At 41.8% G+C, this 17,142-nt stretch overlaps 1 protein-coding gene across 1 annotated transcript in view; it reads left to right on the top strand.

Moving 5' to 3' along the window:
• STK39 (serine/threonine kinase 39) overlaps nt 1-17,142 on the top strand; it is a 315,997-nt gene that overhangs the window by 119,311 nt on the left and 179,544 nt on the right. The window contains exons 8-10 of the mRNA XM_040229269.1: nt 1,492-1,625; nt 10,296-10,344; nt 10,448-10,513. Coding sequence (XP_040085203.1) covers nt 1,492-1,625; nt 10,296-10,344; nt 10,448-10,513 — 249 coding nt within the window. The remainder of the gene's footprint in view (nt 1-1,491; nt 1,626-10,295; nt 10,345-10,447; nt 10,514-17,142) is intronic.

The raw sequence follows: 17,142 nt of genomic DNA, 5'->3' as shown, positions 1-17,142 counted from the left end.
TACAGAGAATATGATGTATGTTTGTTTCAACTTTTTTCTAGGATTTTATTGGAAAAGCTTAGGAGGATTAAAAAAAAATAAAACAGGATTAAAAAAGTTAAATAATCTTACTGATTAAAAAGTTAATAACATTCTTATTGTAGATAATGTTGAAGTACAAATAAATAAAGAAAACAGTCATCCATAATCTCATCAACCACAGATAACCCCTATTAAAATTGTAGCATAGTTCATTACACTGTTTTCTCTATATTTAATATACATATTTAATGTAGATAAGATTCAGGGATTGCATGTACACACCTGATTTTGTTAGCTGAAAATTTAAAATTGAGGTGTAAACAATGGAAGTGACATTTCAGGGAAAAAGCACTGAAATAACCCTGAGGGCTTTCCTTCTATCTGGTTTTTCTCTATTATTTTTTCTTAGGTCTTTTTTTTTTTTTTTTTCCTACTTTTTAGTGTTTTCCACTTGAATCCATCACTTTGCTAATCCCAGCCTAAAGTCCTGTAGGACTTCTTCAGATCTGACAGATTTCCCACTTTTCTTTGGATTGCTATTATCCTCTACAAACAATAAACTGTCACTTTAATCCTTCATCTTTTCCCACGTCTGAAAGCACTTGAAAAGAGTCTTGGCTTTATAACATTTGCATAAATTAAGTCTGATTTATGCATTAATGAGTTTTTTTCATTTTATAGATCAATAGTTTGCTACAAAGTCTACTCTTTTTTTTTTTTTTAGCAAATAATTTTGATGTTAGTGGGAAAGAGTGGAATTTTTTTTACCTTTCCGATGTGAAAACTGTATTTTCATTTAGTTTTGTCCCTTTCCAGAAGCAGCATGGCCTTTTGTCCTGGTTATGGGTTTTAGCAACTCAGTTGTATCCTGGCCATCTTTCAGTGTCTCAGTTTTGCCAAGCCGTTAAACATTTCTGTATGTTTTTTCATTAAGAAAAAGAAGGAAATCGTGTGTTACCTCCTGGGATGTTGTGGATTTATTTCTAAGGCTGGTAATGTGTTACAAAAGCCTTGAGCACGGGCAGTTCCTTACTTAGGAATGACCTGTAAACATGAACATTCCCTGCTGCTCTGGGCCTCTCTCTTCCCCCTCCACCGCCCCCTTTCCCAGACAGAGCCCCTGTCTGCACTAAGCTGGTGCTGGAGCTGTGAGGCTACATGCTCCTGCAGGCTGTGTGAGAACCATTTCCCAGGAAGCTGTCCCAGCCCTTTTGGGAGATCACGTTAACACATAGAGCAGATTTTGTAAGTTCTGTCAATGGAATAACAAAAAAGGTTAAAGGGCACGTGAACAGCTTTGCAAAGGGAACTGAATACTTTGAATATACATTTTCTAGAAAATGAAAATCATGGGGAAGCACTTAATGTGTACCTACTGGAGGAGGGTCTTTGAGACTTTGATGAAAAGACTCATTTGTAGCAAGCGATGCCTGTCCTGAGATCGTGTCTTCCCATTTGTTTCTGCTGTAGGTGTTGATGTTGACTTTGCAAAATGATCCACCCACTTTGGAAACGGGAGTAGAGGATAAGGAGATGATGAAAAAGTATGGCAAGTCCTTTAGAAAGTTACTTTCACTGTGTCTTCAGAAGGATCCCTCCAAAAGGTATGTCAAACGGAGTGCCGAGTGAGTGGCCGTGGCTGGGTGGAGTCCTGACGAAGCATGGTTTGTGGATGGGGAAAAGGCTGTGCCCGGACGGGACTTCTAGTTCAAGGAGATCCAGCTCTGGTCCCCATATTTCCAGCCTGTTAGTAGAAGCTTGGATCTGAAAGGGACAGAAGTGAGCGAGGACCAGGGAGAGACAGAGGGAAATTTTCAGTGTTAATAAGATTGGCTGTGCTTGTTAGGTGTGGGCTCTTGTCAGCAAAGGAAATGAAGTAAAACAGAAATCAGAAGCAGTTGGCAGCGGCACATTCAGAAGCTGAGCTAATATTCTGCACTGTGTAGGTTGAGCTGACCTCTCAGGATTTGAATATCCTGCCAGCTCCAGTCTAAACCAGGCAGAGCTCTTGAATTTTGCATGAGCTTCCTTTGAGTTGCAGAACAAGTTGTTTGTGCTGTTTTAAAAGATTATCAGTAAAGAAGATTAACATTTTTACATTCAAAAGATTAATCATATAAACAGAAGCAAATGGTTTTAAATTAACTTTAGTATTTCCTCTTTAGTCTTGGGTTATTGCCCTGCACTGTGGAATGTCTGTTTTCTGAGTTTGTCTTCCTTCTCCCTTTCTCTGATTTTGAAATATCCTGGGTAGTGAAGAGTAGAGCCCAGGGTCCTGTGTCACTTAGAGAAGGTTCATGACAGGAAGGGAGCACACTCCTTCGCTAAATAGCCTCCTTTTGTGGTGCTTGGCTGTGTGCGGCTTTGACCTCACACAGCGTTAAATGGATTACACACCTGTAGAGGCTGCTGAGAAGTTTCTGGCTACCCTCATCCATCCAGCACTCTGATTTGGTACTCATATTCCAAAATGTCGAAACTGGCTTCTCTTCTGGAACTTTCTTTTTCAGGGGAGGACCTGCTTTTCAAAGGATTCCTTTATTTTTAAGTTCTTGATGAAACTTGAGCCTTTTTCTTTTACACAGTGATCTACTGTTTGAGTTGGCCACCCTTCTCTAGAATAAACACACTTTGCATTATATTACCTGTTCTTTGTAGTGACTTCTTCTACGTTCACTGAATTTGCCTTGAAAGAAGAAAAAAGTGAAAGTTGCTCAGTCATATCTGACTCTTTGTGACCCCATGAACTGGAATTTCCATGGAATTTCCATGGAATTCTCCAGATAAGACTAATGGAGTGGGTAGCCTTTCCCTTCTCCAGGGGGTCTTCCTAATCCTGGGATCGAACTCACGTCTCCTGCATTGCAGGCAATCTTTTTACCAGCTGAGCCACAAGGGAAGCCCAAAAATACTGGAGTGGATCCCTGTCCCTTCTCCAGCAGATCTTCCCAACCCAGGAATCAAACTGGGGTCTCCTGCATTGCAGGTGGCTTCTTTACCAATCGAGCTATCAGGGAAGCCCTTGAACTTGCCTTGAAGCTTCTCTATGTCAGTCACTGTTCTCATGAAGCCAGGTTCAAAGACTTTGCTGTTAAGCATCTTGAAATCATTTATTGTAACAAGGATGCAAGACTTACTTACTTTCCACTTTCCTATTTGGTTTCATCTCCAAACGTAAGTTTTTGGCAAGGAAAACAGAGTTTGATCCTCCAAACCCCAGTGAGAGAAGGACTCGTCCTCCCCTTTAGCACTAGATTGTAACCGATGGTCTTTGTGATTCTTAGTTGAGATCCCACCTAGTGGTAGTGATAGGTAATCACAATTCCAGCTATTTTGATAAAAGATTCTGGAGGGTAGAATTGTTGGGCTTCCCAGGTGGCTCAGTGGTAAAGAATCCTTATTCCAATGCAGAAGACACGTGTTTGATCTCTGGGTCAGGTAGATTCTCTGGAGGAAGAAATTTGGCAATCCACTCCAGTATTCTTGCCTCAATAGTCCCATGGACAGAGGAGCCTGGCAGGCTGCAGTCCATGGGGTCACAGAAAGTCAGACACAAGTGAGCAACTGAACATACACAGAATTGTTAGTGTACTTACTGATATGAAAATAGATCCCTTTAGGAGACTCATAGTTTTGTTAAAATAAACCATCATACTTTATATTTAACATTCCATCTATTTTTCTCAATAATCTTGAAAGTGTTTCCAGGTTTAATTTGTTATATGAGCTCAAATGTCAGCTTCCCATCACCCCACTAAACAATAACAAAACTGTTAGAAAAGACCTGTATAGCCGATATTCAAATTCTTACGTCTTTCCTTCAAAGTACTCTCTTAGTAACGATATTGATTTACAAAGTATGAATAGTTTAAGGACTTTTTAAAAGGTATTTTCTCTATGACATAATCTTCGCACTGTTGTACGATTGTCCTCTATAACCGAGAGTATTAGTGGTGCATAAACTTCCCAGGTGTTTCATTCTTGTAATGAAAAAAAAACACAGTGTAGGAAGTTTGGGTAAAGATGATTCGGGAGATGTGAGGATGGAAAAAAACAGTATTGTGATTGTGGAATTATTTATTATATAGGATGCAGTGAAAATATGTATTCATGACTGAATTAATAAGTAAACATTTAATTGTTGTGCGAGTCTGAAAGTGTGAATATTTCCTGTCTTCTTTGCCTTTGCTTATATTGTCCAGATGGTTTTCCTCTTCTCCTCTCCCCTTTCCACCCGTCTTTCACAGCTTCGTTCAAAGGCCCCATATTCTCAAAGTTAGATACATTTGGGTGAGCGTCCTCGCCCTTCTTCCTCATCATCTGTATGCCTCAGTTTCCTTGTCTGTAAAATGGGCTCAATAACATCAGGTCCTAGCGTTGCTATGGGGATGGAACAAGATAATGCATTGAAAGCAGAGAACACAGTGCCTGAGTATTTCTAAGTATTCCTGAAATTGGGATTGCCATTTTCTTTCTTTCTTCATTGTTTGCCTGTCTTTTCCTGACCAGTGGAGTCATTGCGACTTCTGGTTTCCTACAGTATTCGAAGATAATGTCTCTTGTAGCACTTACTGCACTATGTAGGTTAATTGACTTACATGTCCAATTTCCTCATGAGTTTCCTAGGTTTTTAGAAGGAGAGTCTGTGTCTCTCATCTTTCTGTCTCTGTCTTTTTGACTGGTCTGCATTACATACTCCGAAGTATTTCCTGAACACCTGCAAGCAGTGGGGGGGCTTGCAATTTGGGGATGATTTAGACTCATTGAAAAGAATTCCAGATTGTAGTGGGTTGAGAAGAGGGGTGAAGGCAGGAGTTTTGATCCTTATATTTATTTCTGTTGCCAGCATATAGATCCTCTTCGTGTAGTCTAAAAGCAGTTAACTGGTACCAACACCTTGGTTTTACTGAGTGCCTTTTTTTAGCAATGAGTGAAAACATATCACTGGGTAACAGTGACCAGATCGGAATCATGGCACTGTGAGAGCCCTCAGGCTAGCTGAGAAGGAGCTGTGCTTTCTGTCAACCTCAAGAACTCTTGGAACTTCCCATTGCCTGAGAGCTGGGTGTCAGAGTTCTTTGCTTCATCCAAATCTTTGCCCTGCATTTGCATAGACAAAGATTTGCTTATATTTGCATAGCAGAACATTTTGCTATTCTTAAAAAAAAAATCCTTTCTCTTAGAGGCTACATATTTCATATGGATGGCAACTATAAAAATAACTAGCATTTTTTTTGCGCACATTTTTCCATCCACAAAGGAGTGGATGTTGCATAGATGAATCCATTGGAAACAAATAAAACTTAAATATTTCTTTGTGGGGGGGCAGGGTGAGAAATACAGCTCTGCCGGAGGTGAGTGTATTGTTAGACATTAAAATACAAATTTTCAGAGCTATTTAAACTGTATCATATTCATCCTGAATCCTTTGAACATTATTTTAAGTCTTGGTGTACTTTGGCTTATCCACATGTATTTGAATCCTTTAAGGGATTTTCTTCTGAGAATGTTGGTGCTTGCAGACTCCTTCCTCATTGTTTTTAAGGATTTAAAATTGAATCATTATTCAAAGCCTAGGACCTCATTACAATTGCTGGTATAGCATTTTAGCATTTCTTGTAATATGGTGTTTGCTTGTAATATTGTATTGCTTGATAATTGTTAGTGGCCTTGTAAGACATAAAAATGCTTGCAGAATTCTTTCTACTGTAGTACTTGGCTAAGAGGCAGGCAGCATTGATGGTTCCTGCATTAACCCTACACTAGTAATCTCCATGGGCTTCCCAGGTGGCTCAGCAGTCAAGAATCCGCCTGCCAGTATAGGAGATGTGAGTTTGATCCCTAGATCAGGAAGAGCCCCTGGAGAACGAAATTGTAGCCCACTCCAGTACTCTTGCCTGGGAAATCCCATGGACGGAGGAGCCTGGCGGGCTGCAGTCCATGGGGTTGCAAAGAGTTGGACACGACTGAGCGCACACACACACCCAGTAATCTCTATACCGTAAGAGTAAACCAGGCAAAACATATAGAAACCCTAAAACCAAATGGGCAGCGTGCATCTCGATTTTTCTCACACCTTCTCTCACGTTCTTCCCTTCCTCATTTTCATCATTCCTCCTCCTTCTACTTTTCCAAGCTTGTTATGGAGGTAGTTTGGCACATGTAGAATTCAGCTACAAAGGGATCTGCTATTTAGGTCTTCTCTTTTATAGAGTCGAGGTTACCTGTTATTTAAATATTAACCCTGTTAAGAAAGGAATGTGGCTTTTTAAACGACTTCTCATTTCTCATGTCACTGTGTTTCTGTGTCTGTTGATGAAGTTGAGTAGAGTTCAGAGAACAGGGTTTTCTCTTGAGCATGCTTTTCCCCTTGACAGTCTTGATGACCGCAGAAATGGCCTTGCTGGGGAAGGAAACATTCCCAGGCCTGTATCCCCGGGTTGTTGTTGTTCAGTCACTCAGTCATGTCCAGTGCTTTGCAACCCCGTGTTGTAGGCTCCTCTGTCTTCCACTTCTCCTGGAGTTTGCTCAGATTCCTGTCCTTTGAGTTGGTGACGCCATCTAAGCATCTCATCCTCTGCTGCCCGCTTCTGCTTTTGCCTTCCTTCATCTCCAGGTATATCTGGCATTTCCCAGCCTTCTCTTTACGTGAGTCCTACACTTGACCTCGGTAAGCTGAAGCAAGGAGGTGGGGGTTTAGAGGAGAAAGGAAGGCATTTGTAACTTTCCTTCTCATTGCACGCAGATACACCTCTTTCCTTTTGTTTCTTGTTAGCCTGAGTCTTGTCTTGATTACATCATTCTCCTGTTCTCTACTATATTGAATAGATGCTTCGAATTTGGTGGTAACTCTAGTTCCAGAAGTTGTAGTTTGGTGCTCAGATGTCTAGTAGCATCACTTTTACCCTGTATTTGATTCTGGCATGAAATTGAGCTATAGCAGTTTTGTGGTCTGTGTTAGGCTTTGGGATTACAAAAAAGTGAACACTGTGTGGTCCCTTCCTTGGAAGGGCTTGTAACCTAGTGAGGTGGAGGCAGGAAGATACAGAAACAGATAATTGCAAAGTGAGTGTGGGTAGATTGGTGTGTGAGCAATGAATTCTACTTGTAGGAGCTGGGAGAAGTGTCTTTGAAGATGGATGCCATTTAAATGGGTTCTTGATGGATAAGCAAGGGTGTGCCAGTTGGTTACAAACAATTCTGAAGCACAGCAGTGTGCTTTGTCATGAAAGAGCAAGGCGTGGGTGAGACCGTCACTGTGTTTGGAGGGTAAGTTGGCGTGGGGCATGATGGGAAGATCTCAGGCCACTAAAATCCTTTAGGAGGGATAAGAAAATATTTTTTGTTTAGAAGCCAGCTAGGGAGCAGTGTGGATGGTGGGTTGGAATGAGGAAGAGAGAAGTGGCAGACAGACTAGCCAGGAGAGTGTCTAAACAGTATTGACCAGAAAAACAGTGAAATAGTAAGTGGCTCAGTCATGTTTGACTCTCTGCGACCCTATGGACTGTAGGCTGCCAGGTTCCTCTGTCCATGGAGTTTTCCAGGCAAGAACCCTGGAGTTTTCCAGGCAAGAACCCTGGAGTGGGTAGCTGTTCTCTTTCTCCAGGGAATTTTCCCAACCCAGGGATCCAACCGAGGTCTCCCACATGGCAGGCAGATTCTTTACCGTCCAAGCCACAAGGGAAGCCGTTTGACCAGAGAGAGTGGAGGATTTCAACCAAAAGAGTGGCTTTGAGTTCCTTCATCATCTTAATTTTCTCAGCTTTCTTTTCTTTTCACTTAAAAAAATTAAATCTAGGTTATTTCGTACGTGTCTTGGTTTTTGAAATTTGGTTTCATAGCGTCAGTTGCCAGACATACCCAGTCCCTTGTGTAATGGATCTGAATGTTCTCAGTAGCCGTCTCCTTCCCACGGACACAACCCATGTGTTCGAATGTTCTGACCATCCTCTCCCCGCCTGACAGCATAGTCTCTTATCTGCCAGATCTTAAGCTGACGAGGGTGGTGTTTATGTCTGTCAGCGTCATCAGAGTGTGCCTAGGATCTAGCATGATACCTGACAAGTAGCCGGTGTTCATTGCATACTTACTGAGAGAATGAAAGGATGAATTTGCAGTTGCTGGAAGCAAAAAACTCTACCAGTGATCTCTTAAGAGTAGTCTATGTTAAAAAAAAAAAAAGCAACCAAAGTTAAATCGCTTCAGTTATCCTTTTTAGTTCTAGTTGCCTGGTAAGCAAAGTACAGAAACAAGGTCCAAGGTAAAAATTCCTGAATTTGAATCAACTTACCAAGGAATATGGAACACAGAATGTAAAGTGTGGCCCACCTGTCATGTAGACCTTTAGTTACTCAAAGAAATTAGCAGTTAGAGGCTGCTGGTTGCATTGGCTATGGCCATTTGGGATTCTTTGTTAGGGTTCTTGTAACCAGTGTTCCACTTGAAATTGAGGAAAAGCACAATAACAATTTAGAGAGAAAATTTCTTTGCACAGAAATGCAGTCTGTGGCCCCTGCAGACTGTCACAGTTTGTTCACCATTGCGCTGAATGACGAGTTCCCTAATTCTTTTGTATGCTGGGTCCCTGGAAACATTTTAGTGGGGCTTCCTGGTTCAGAGCATTGGTTTCCAGGCTCTTCAAGTGTGAGGACTCCCTGTAAACTTGGATTCCGTAGCACAGTAGTCTTAGGCACTTCGACAGCCACTGCCTGAGAAGAGACCTACTGATACTCACTCAGGCTTCCCTCCCCCCTCCCAGTTTTTTATTATGAAAAATTTAAAACATACAGAAAAGATGATAAAATAATACAGTGTTTACGTCTTTGTAAACACCTAGATTCAACAATTATTCACCTTTCTCATATCTGCTGTCCCTATTATCTACATTTTATTGGTTGAACAGAAAATAAGGAACAAAACGACGTCAGCGTGCATTCCCTCCAAATAAAGACACATTCCTCCATTACCGAAATACTTTTCCACACTTAAGTAAATGAACAGAAATTTACTAAAATTGCCCACTGCCTAGCACATTCACCCATCTCTATTTCTAAATGTCTCCTGTAGCTTCTTCTCCTCTTAAAATTCAAAACTCAGGAGAAGGTCACATGTTGCTTAAATCTGTTTTCATCTAAAACAGTCCCCTCATGTCTCCCCTTTTCTTCTACGACACCAACTTTTTAAAGAGAACAGCCCAGTTATCTTGCTGACTGTCTGTCCTCTAGGTTTATGTGATTCTTTCTGCATGCCTGCAGGAACTATTGATTAAGGCAGTGGTTCTTTGTGGAAGAGTGCCAGTCATTTAATACAGAAGGAATGATAGAAGTAGAAAAATCAGTGTTCTGCCACCTCCAATGACATAATTATTTAAGGCAAAGATGCTAAAACCAGCAGGTGGAAGATTCTCCAGGACACGATATGCATATCATGTCAAAGTATTATCTAACAGGATACTTGCCAGCTGCAGTGAGGCAAACTTACCTTGGAGAGATCTCGGGCCTGGGGACCAAGGGTTCAACATAACATCTGTCCCAGTGAAATAACCTATCATCATGTGCCTCCCAGTGCTACAGTAATTACAGTGTGCATCATCTCTGAAGTGTTCTTCCCCCAAGTACTTGTGTCAACCTAGCCAGGCCTTCAGACCCAACTGTCAGTTTATGGGGAATACAGGACAGAGAAACAAGTGACATGTGAGGGAACAATCAGACTAGTCTCATAATGCTTTTAAATGATTTTGCGTTCTGTTAGTCACTGTCACACTTACGTTCCTTGAAAAACAGTAGTCCAAGTACACTTTAGACAGGGTGACTTGGTGGGTGGATAGAGCCTGCGCGCATGCGTGGTCCCCTTGCAGACACCGCCGCTCATGGAGAATCGGAGAACACCGTGGACATAGTTTCCTTGATAGGGTCATACCGCCGCTTGTACTGCTTCTGAATAAATACAGGGATTTAGCTCACAGACGTGTCAGTCTGCCACCTTTTAGAAACCCTGCATTCACTTAGTGAAGTGTAAGGATGGAGGATGGAAAGTTGATCATGCCCCAGATATTTAACCTACAGGAGTTTATGTGTTTTGCAGGAGAGGTGTTTGAAAAGAACTGCAAAATCAGCGCCAGTTTATTTGGTGCCAGCTTACGATGAATTTAGTCTGTAGTTTGCTGTTCCTGAAACTGGTCTTTCAGAAAGACTCTAGGATTAAGTTGTTTCATCAAGGCAGTGTCTTTATTGAGTGGTCATTGTTTCAACTCTAATTTATTATTGATCTTTCAGGCCCACAGCAGCAGAACTTTTAAAATGCAAATTCTTCCAGAAAGCCAAGGTAACATGCTTAAAAACCCAAGTAAATCTGCTATTTTTTAAAATCACTATGAATTTCAGTGTATCATATGTGATGTCAAACCTTGGGAATATTTGTTTTGCAGAACAGAGAGTACCTGATTGAAAAGCTGCTTACAAGAACACCAGACATAGCCCAAAGAGCCAAAAAGGTAAGTGCCCTGAGCACTCTGGCCCCAGTGGGAGCCTCTCCCCCACCCAGGGAAGTGGAGCCTGTAGAAGAATAAGAAAAGGTTTCCACATAATCAGGGTGTGTATTTGGAGATCACTGGGTTAGTGATTACTCAGATAACTGCATTTTGCCTTTTGGTTACCTCAGGCTGCAGCTATGTCTTTGGGTGTAGAAACAATGTGAAACTCAAAATGATTTCATTTTTCCATGTATTGGCTTTGCTTAAAGAAGGTCAGAGGGGAGGGGCTTGTGTTGAGACTAAAACACTGGAGAGGTAAAATATCTTTGAATATCTTTTTTTTGGGGGGTGGATTATACCGAAGATGAACAGTCATTTTTAATCAGCTTGAAATGACAAAACGAAAAAAAAAACCTTTCGTTTTTAATAGTTATTTTGAATATCTGAGTGACAGAGTTTCTTTTCTCTAAAAGACCTTGATTTTTTCTGTAGTCTATGCTATGTTAACTAAATTATGTTAATAATTACCTAAAAAACTGGGTTTTAGATTTTTTAAAAAATGGTTTGTATGTGTGGGTGTATTTATGTGTTGACACAGAGTTTTTCTTGTTTGTAATGACAGATTTTATTATGGTATGAAACTTAACAAAATTTAACCTCAGATTTGGTTTGGTTTAGTTTGATTTTAAAATTGTATTAGATATTTAAATTTAAAATATTGATGTAGGCACAGATTTAGAAAGGGGAAGGTTCTTTTTATTTCTTTTTTTACGATTAATACTTACAGGGGAAGTTGACATGAATCTAAGTAGTCTGCTCTGTAAATAAAATTGGCCAAGAAATATATGCATGAGAGGTTGCATCTCAGGATACCTAGGTAATAGTAACTTGGACTGTTAACGTCTAGACACTGCTTTTTCTAAATCACTGGGTATGAAATACATTTAGCTGATGCTTTCGAATTGCTTTAAATATTAGATTTTAAAATAGACTTCAAGAAATGACCCATTTTGTGTGGGTATCTGAGCCTGTCTTGTGTGGGTATCTGAGCCTGTCTCCTAGACCTGCAGAATTCTTTGGAGTGGGCTGGTTCTCAGGCTGTGAGTCTCGGTAGGTGATGGGGGATCACTGGCCTGACTGCAGAGACGTGAGCCAGGGCTGGTCTCTGGGATGTCTCTGCAGTGAAAATTTAGCAATATTCCATCAGAGTGAGACCTCCCAAAGGGCAGCATAGAGAAGCCAGAGCTTCAGTTTGATGTAGCAGAAAGTCGAGAGTACCCACCAGAGTGCGGGGACTCCATCCAGAAGGCTTAAGGAGGTGCCTAGAGTGTTTGCCTGGGGTGTCGGGGTCTAGCATGGGGTCCTCTGATCAGATAACTAGAACATCAGCCACAGGTGAAGAAAGGTGTTAGAAAGCCACTAACTTGTACAGTGTGTGCCCCCAAAGGCCTTTGCTTCGGTTTCCCTCTGATCTCATCGTGTAGCTGCTCCCAGAGGGGCTTCCCAAGCCTGCGTCCTGCCCAGGCCTCCCGCTCAGCTCCTTGTGCAGTGTTTCCCCTCCGAGGCCGCACCTGCCTGTGCTTGGTGCTGCTCCCTGAGCCCCCTGGCCTCAGGACCCTGGGCTGATTTTGTACCAGAGGCCGCCGCCTTTGTCTTCTGAGTCCTCTCCACGTTTCCCTCTGCACCGTTTCTTGGAATGTTTCCTCCTGTTTTTAATTGAACGTTTGCAGTAGATTTCTGTTAGTAACTCCTCTCCTACCCCATTCCACCTTGGGCACTGCTGCTGCTGCTGCTAAGTTGCTTCAGTCGTGTCCGACTCTGTGCGAGCCCATGGACTCGCGGCAGCCCACCAGGCTCCCCCGTCCCTGGGATTCTCCAGGCAAGAGCACTGGAGTGGGTTGCCATTGCCTCCTCCAATGCATGAAAGTGAAAAGTGAAAGTGAAGTCGCTCAGTCGTGTCCGACTCCCAGCGACCCCATGGACTGCAGCCCACCTTGGGCACTAGTGCAAGGTTAACTGTCTAATCATGTCACTTAATTGCTCAAAAGTGGTTTCCAAAATTAAACAAAAGCAAATAAATGGGGGGAAACAAGTTGCCTATCAAATAAAGTGCAAGCTCCTTAGCCTTAAGTTCATGGCACCGTTTCACCTTCCCACCTTATACCATTGACCCTTGAACAGCACACCAGCCCTCTGTGCAGTCAAAAATCCGAGCATTAATTTATAGTTTGCCCTCAGTGTATATGGTTCCTCTGTACCTGCAGATTCACTGAATTGTGGATTGTGTTGTACTGTAGTGAACACTGAAAAAAATCCGTATGTAAATGGACTTGCACATCAAACTCGTGTTGTTCAAGGGTCAACTCTAATGTATACTAAACTTAAAGCACCTCTAGTTATTACTTGGAGAAGGCAATGGCACCCCACTCCAGTACTCTTGCCTGGAAAATCCCATGGACGGAGGAGCCCGGTAGGCTGCAGTCCATGGGGTCACTAAGAGTCAGACATGACTGAGTGACTTCACTTTCACTTTTCACTTTTATGTATTGGAGAAGGCAATGGCAACCCACTCCAGTGTTCTTGCCTGGAGAATCCCAGGGACCGGGGAGCCAGGTGGGCTGCCGTCTATGGGGTTGCACAGAGTCGGACACGACTGAAGCGACTTAGCAGCAGCAGCAGTTATTACTACATAACCCGTTCTTTCCTTTGACACTTCATCAGCAAAGAATCTGTTCAGGCTGTCACTTTCCTATTTTTAAAGTTTAGATTACGTATTGTTACATATTATTGTGTTGTGCATTCCAAATTTCATTTTGAATGTATCTTAAATAACAAAGAGCTCCTTTTGGGAGATGATTTTCCAAACATGTCTTTTGCCCTTTTGTTTGCTCCTTGATCTGAGACTTAAACCTCAGGGCTTGTCATTCATTCCTTCAAAAGGAAAATGGCCACACATTTTAAAGTCACACAGAGAAGAATGTGAATTAGTTCTTTAAATATCATAATAGAAAAGAGAAGGGCTCCACAGTAATTTTATTCTGGCTCTCCAGCTTCTTTAAGTTGGCTGTTTTCCTGTCATAATTCTCATTTTGAAGTGTAAGTTGGTTCTCAGCTGCACACCATTCCTTGCCCGTGGGTTCCATGGCAGGTATGCCAACTGGGACAGCATCCATCAAAATGCGTGTCTTGTTCATAGTAAGTGCCCACAAATGTTTGTTGACTCAATGAATGCATGCTTCAGTGGGCCAAGGAAAAGCCATTTGAAACTCGTTTGTCACTCTCTTGAACCTCTCAAATGCTTGGCATATACTTGTCCCTGGGCTTCCTGTTAATAATAAACCACCTTCCTTCTCCTGGGCTCATGATGTTGATAAGCATCTGTGCTGTTCCTCATTTGAAACCCCTCATGTGGGCTTGGCCACTAGGAAGTAAATACTATTTTAATCACCATGTGAATTGCAAACCTTTGTGGTAAGATGACTCTACATGTAGGTTCTTGAAGTGTTTAAGTAAATGTAATTTAAAAATCGATACAGAGGAGCCGCTAGTGCTATTTGTGTTCCTCTTTCTTGGACTTGCCTTTATTGGCATCGTCTCAGCTGTCTCCCTTCCTGTTTGCTGTGGTGCCCCTAGTTAACTGTGCTCTAGTTTCTTGGCTGGGGATATGCTCCTGAGAGGCTACTCTTTGTTAGTCCCTTGGTTTTTGTCTCCTCAGTTTGTTGTTTTTAAAACAGAAACAGTTCATTGATCCACCAGTGTTTACATGACAGCTGGGTGTGTTGACCAAGCTTTGGACATTTCGGGACATTTCGGGAACCAAGCTGTTTGAAATTCGTTGTCATAAATCATAATCTCTGCTGCTCCTCCCTATGGTAATCCAAGTTAAGAGCTGTTTGTCAATACGTGTTTTTCTGTATCATGAACAACCCTCATATTTAAGAGAGAGAGGGACTGGTATTGTAGCTGCCCTTAGGACGGCCCATGGAGCCCATCAATGGAGTCCTTTGGTGTGAGAGAAAGAGGCTTCTCATATTCATGATTGCCCCAAATGTGAAGCATTAGTTGAGCGCCACAAAGTTCCATGTGGGTAGGTGATCTTGTCTGCATCCAGAATGACGCCTCTAAATCAGGAAAAGCACATTAAAAAATAGAGACAGACCAGTGTGTCTTTTCTGGTAATTTAGTGACATAACATGATTTTGTTTTTTTTGGATGTAAAAGTTCAGAAATTAAGGATATTTTTGTTTTTTACCCCTGGAGGCAGAGTGTTTGGTCCATTCGAGGTTCTTTTGCTGAAAGATAGTACTGTTTGGGAATCAGTTTTGTTTATTTATTCATGGCTGTGTTGGGTCTTTGTTGCTGCGTGCAGGCTTTCTCCAGTTGCAGGGGCCTCTCGGTGCAGAGCAGTCTCTAGGTGCGGGCTCCATAGCTGGGGCATGGGCTCAGTTGCCTCGTGCCATGTGGAATCTTCCCAGACTGGGGATCCAACCTGTGTCCCCTGCATTGGCAGGCAGATTCTTAACCACTAGACCACCAAGAAAGTGCTTAATTTTCTTTCACCTTGATTTTTCTGCCTGTGAAATGGAAATTCTTTCTGACCTCAGGAATGGGGTGAAGGGTAATGAGAGATTTGGTGTTTCTGGACCATGAAAGAAAAGTGAAAGTGAAAGTGAAGTCTCTCAGTCGTGTCCGACTCTTTGCGACTCCATGGACTATAGCCTATCAGGCTCCTCAGTTCATGGAATTTTCCAGGCAAGAGTACTGGAGTGGGTTTGCCATTTCCTTCTCCATAGGACACTGTAAATTCTAAATGAGAACATGCTAATAATGACCCAGGAAAACAGAGTAACTGCAGCTGTATAACTTTTCAGCTTATTCCTTATCCTTGTGCATGAGAAGATAAGGCTTTATTTTCTTCTCATGTGGCTTTTTAGGGGCCTGTCTCCAGCTGTCTTTTGGGTTTGAAAGCTTGACCGAGTATTGTTCCATCATTAACATTCCTGGAATCGCTGGGTGGAAAAGGTGTAAATCATTCTGTTAGAATCAGATGCAGATGATTAGGACTCTGTGCACTTCCTGCAGGAGCATCTGAATATCAGAGTTGGCTGATGTCTTTGCTTTATGTTTGTGAAATAAACCTTGAGTCCCCACACACTCACACTCATATTCATACACTTGCTGTGGCTAAAGCTCACTGATGGCAGGACAGGGGCACCCTGCCTAAATGCCAACCACTTAGCTAAAAAGTACGTTGGCCAGAGAAGGGATGAAGTGGGGATACCCGGTGTGTCTTTTTAATATGGTTGTCTGTGTTTTCATGGGAAGTAGACTCACTGGAGGATTTTTGGTTTGCATTTTCTTAATTATGAAATTGAGAAGTTAAAAATGGTTAGTGATTATCAGGGGGAAAGGGGTATTTTATCACTGCTACATTTGGGTGGAGCCGTTGTGAACTGAAAGAACTCGGATGGTATTTGTGGGTACCAGAATTTGTTATATCAGGCTCCAAGATTGGTTTTATATTAATGACCCAAGGCTCCATGTGGTCCTTCTGTGTGTTTAGGAATCAGTAGGTAGGAATATTCTAGTTCACATTTGAAACTTGACATGTATTGATAACTGGTACTGTTTTTACTTTTTATTTTGAAATAATTTCAGACTTACAAAAATGTTAGCAGAACAGTATAAACCTTTCTCTATATTTTCTCTCATGCTTTCTTTTGGAATGTTTCAAAGCTACAGACATGATGCCCTTTATCTTTAAAGATACCTCAGTGTGTATTTTCTAAAAACAAGGACATTCTTTTATATCAACACTATGATTGTCAACATCAGGAGCCTAACAGTGATGTAAAACTATTATTTAATTTTCAGATCTCATATAAATTCTGCCAATGATAATTCACCTGGTGTAGGACCCAGTCCAGGATCATATAGTTTTCTCTCTCCTTTAGTCTTCTTTAATCTGGAATAGTCTTTCTTTTGCTTTTACAACTGTGACACTTAAGAGTACAGGACAGCTGGTTTGTAGTTTGCGTTTGTCTGGTAATTCTTCATGATTAGATGCAGTGTATGCATTTTTGATGGGACTGTCTTGTAAGTGATGCCATGTTCCTCTTGGCTTATCATATTACAAGGCACATGATGATTTAATCCTTTATTGGTGATGTTATCACATGCTTAAGGAGTATCTGTCAGCTTCTTCACTGTAAGCACAATTAGCTCTTAATAGGAAGGACTCATTAATATTACATTCCCTCTTTATATTAAAACATGAAAAGGTAAAGTGAATGTATTTACTGTACTGGGTCGTTAGTCCCTTTTCGAGGAAACATTTCTGCTTTGTGGCATTATGGTTGTACGTTCATAGGGTACAAACGATAGGATTTCTCTATAATTTCCCAGCAGCCTTGCGGACAGTGAACGTTTTGCTAGCCTGTGCTGTTCAGATTGAGGTGAGCGGTGAACGGTGCTGCCGCAGCCTCGGAACCAGGTCTGGAAGCGGAAACCTTGGAATCGGTGTCCTTTGTTGGCTGTGCTGCCTGATCTTTCAGATGGAGCCGAGGACACTGACATTGTGCTGCCCTGGGGGTGAGAGGATCCGCCCAGGGAGTCTGCGTTTGACTCACACTGGATGCTGCATTCAACAG

This window comes from Oryx dammah, unplaced genomic scaffold, assembly GCF_014754425.2.
Source record: "Oryx dammah isolate SB20612 unplaced genomic scaffold, SCBI_Odam_1.1 HiC_scaffold_27, whole genome shotgun sequence".
Classification (NCBI taxonomy): Eukaryota; Metazoa; Chordata; class Mammalia; order Artiodactyla; family Bovidae; genus Oryx; species Oryx dammah.
Note: the sequence above shows the minus strand (reverse complement) of the source record. Positions and strands in the feature narration are given on the sequence as shown.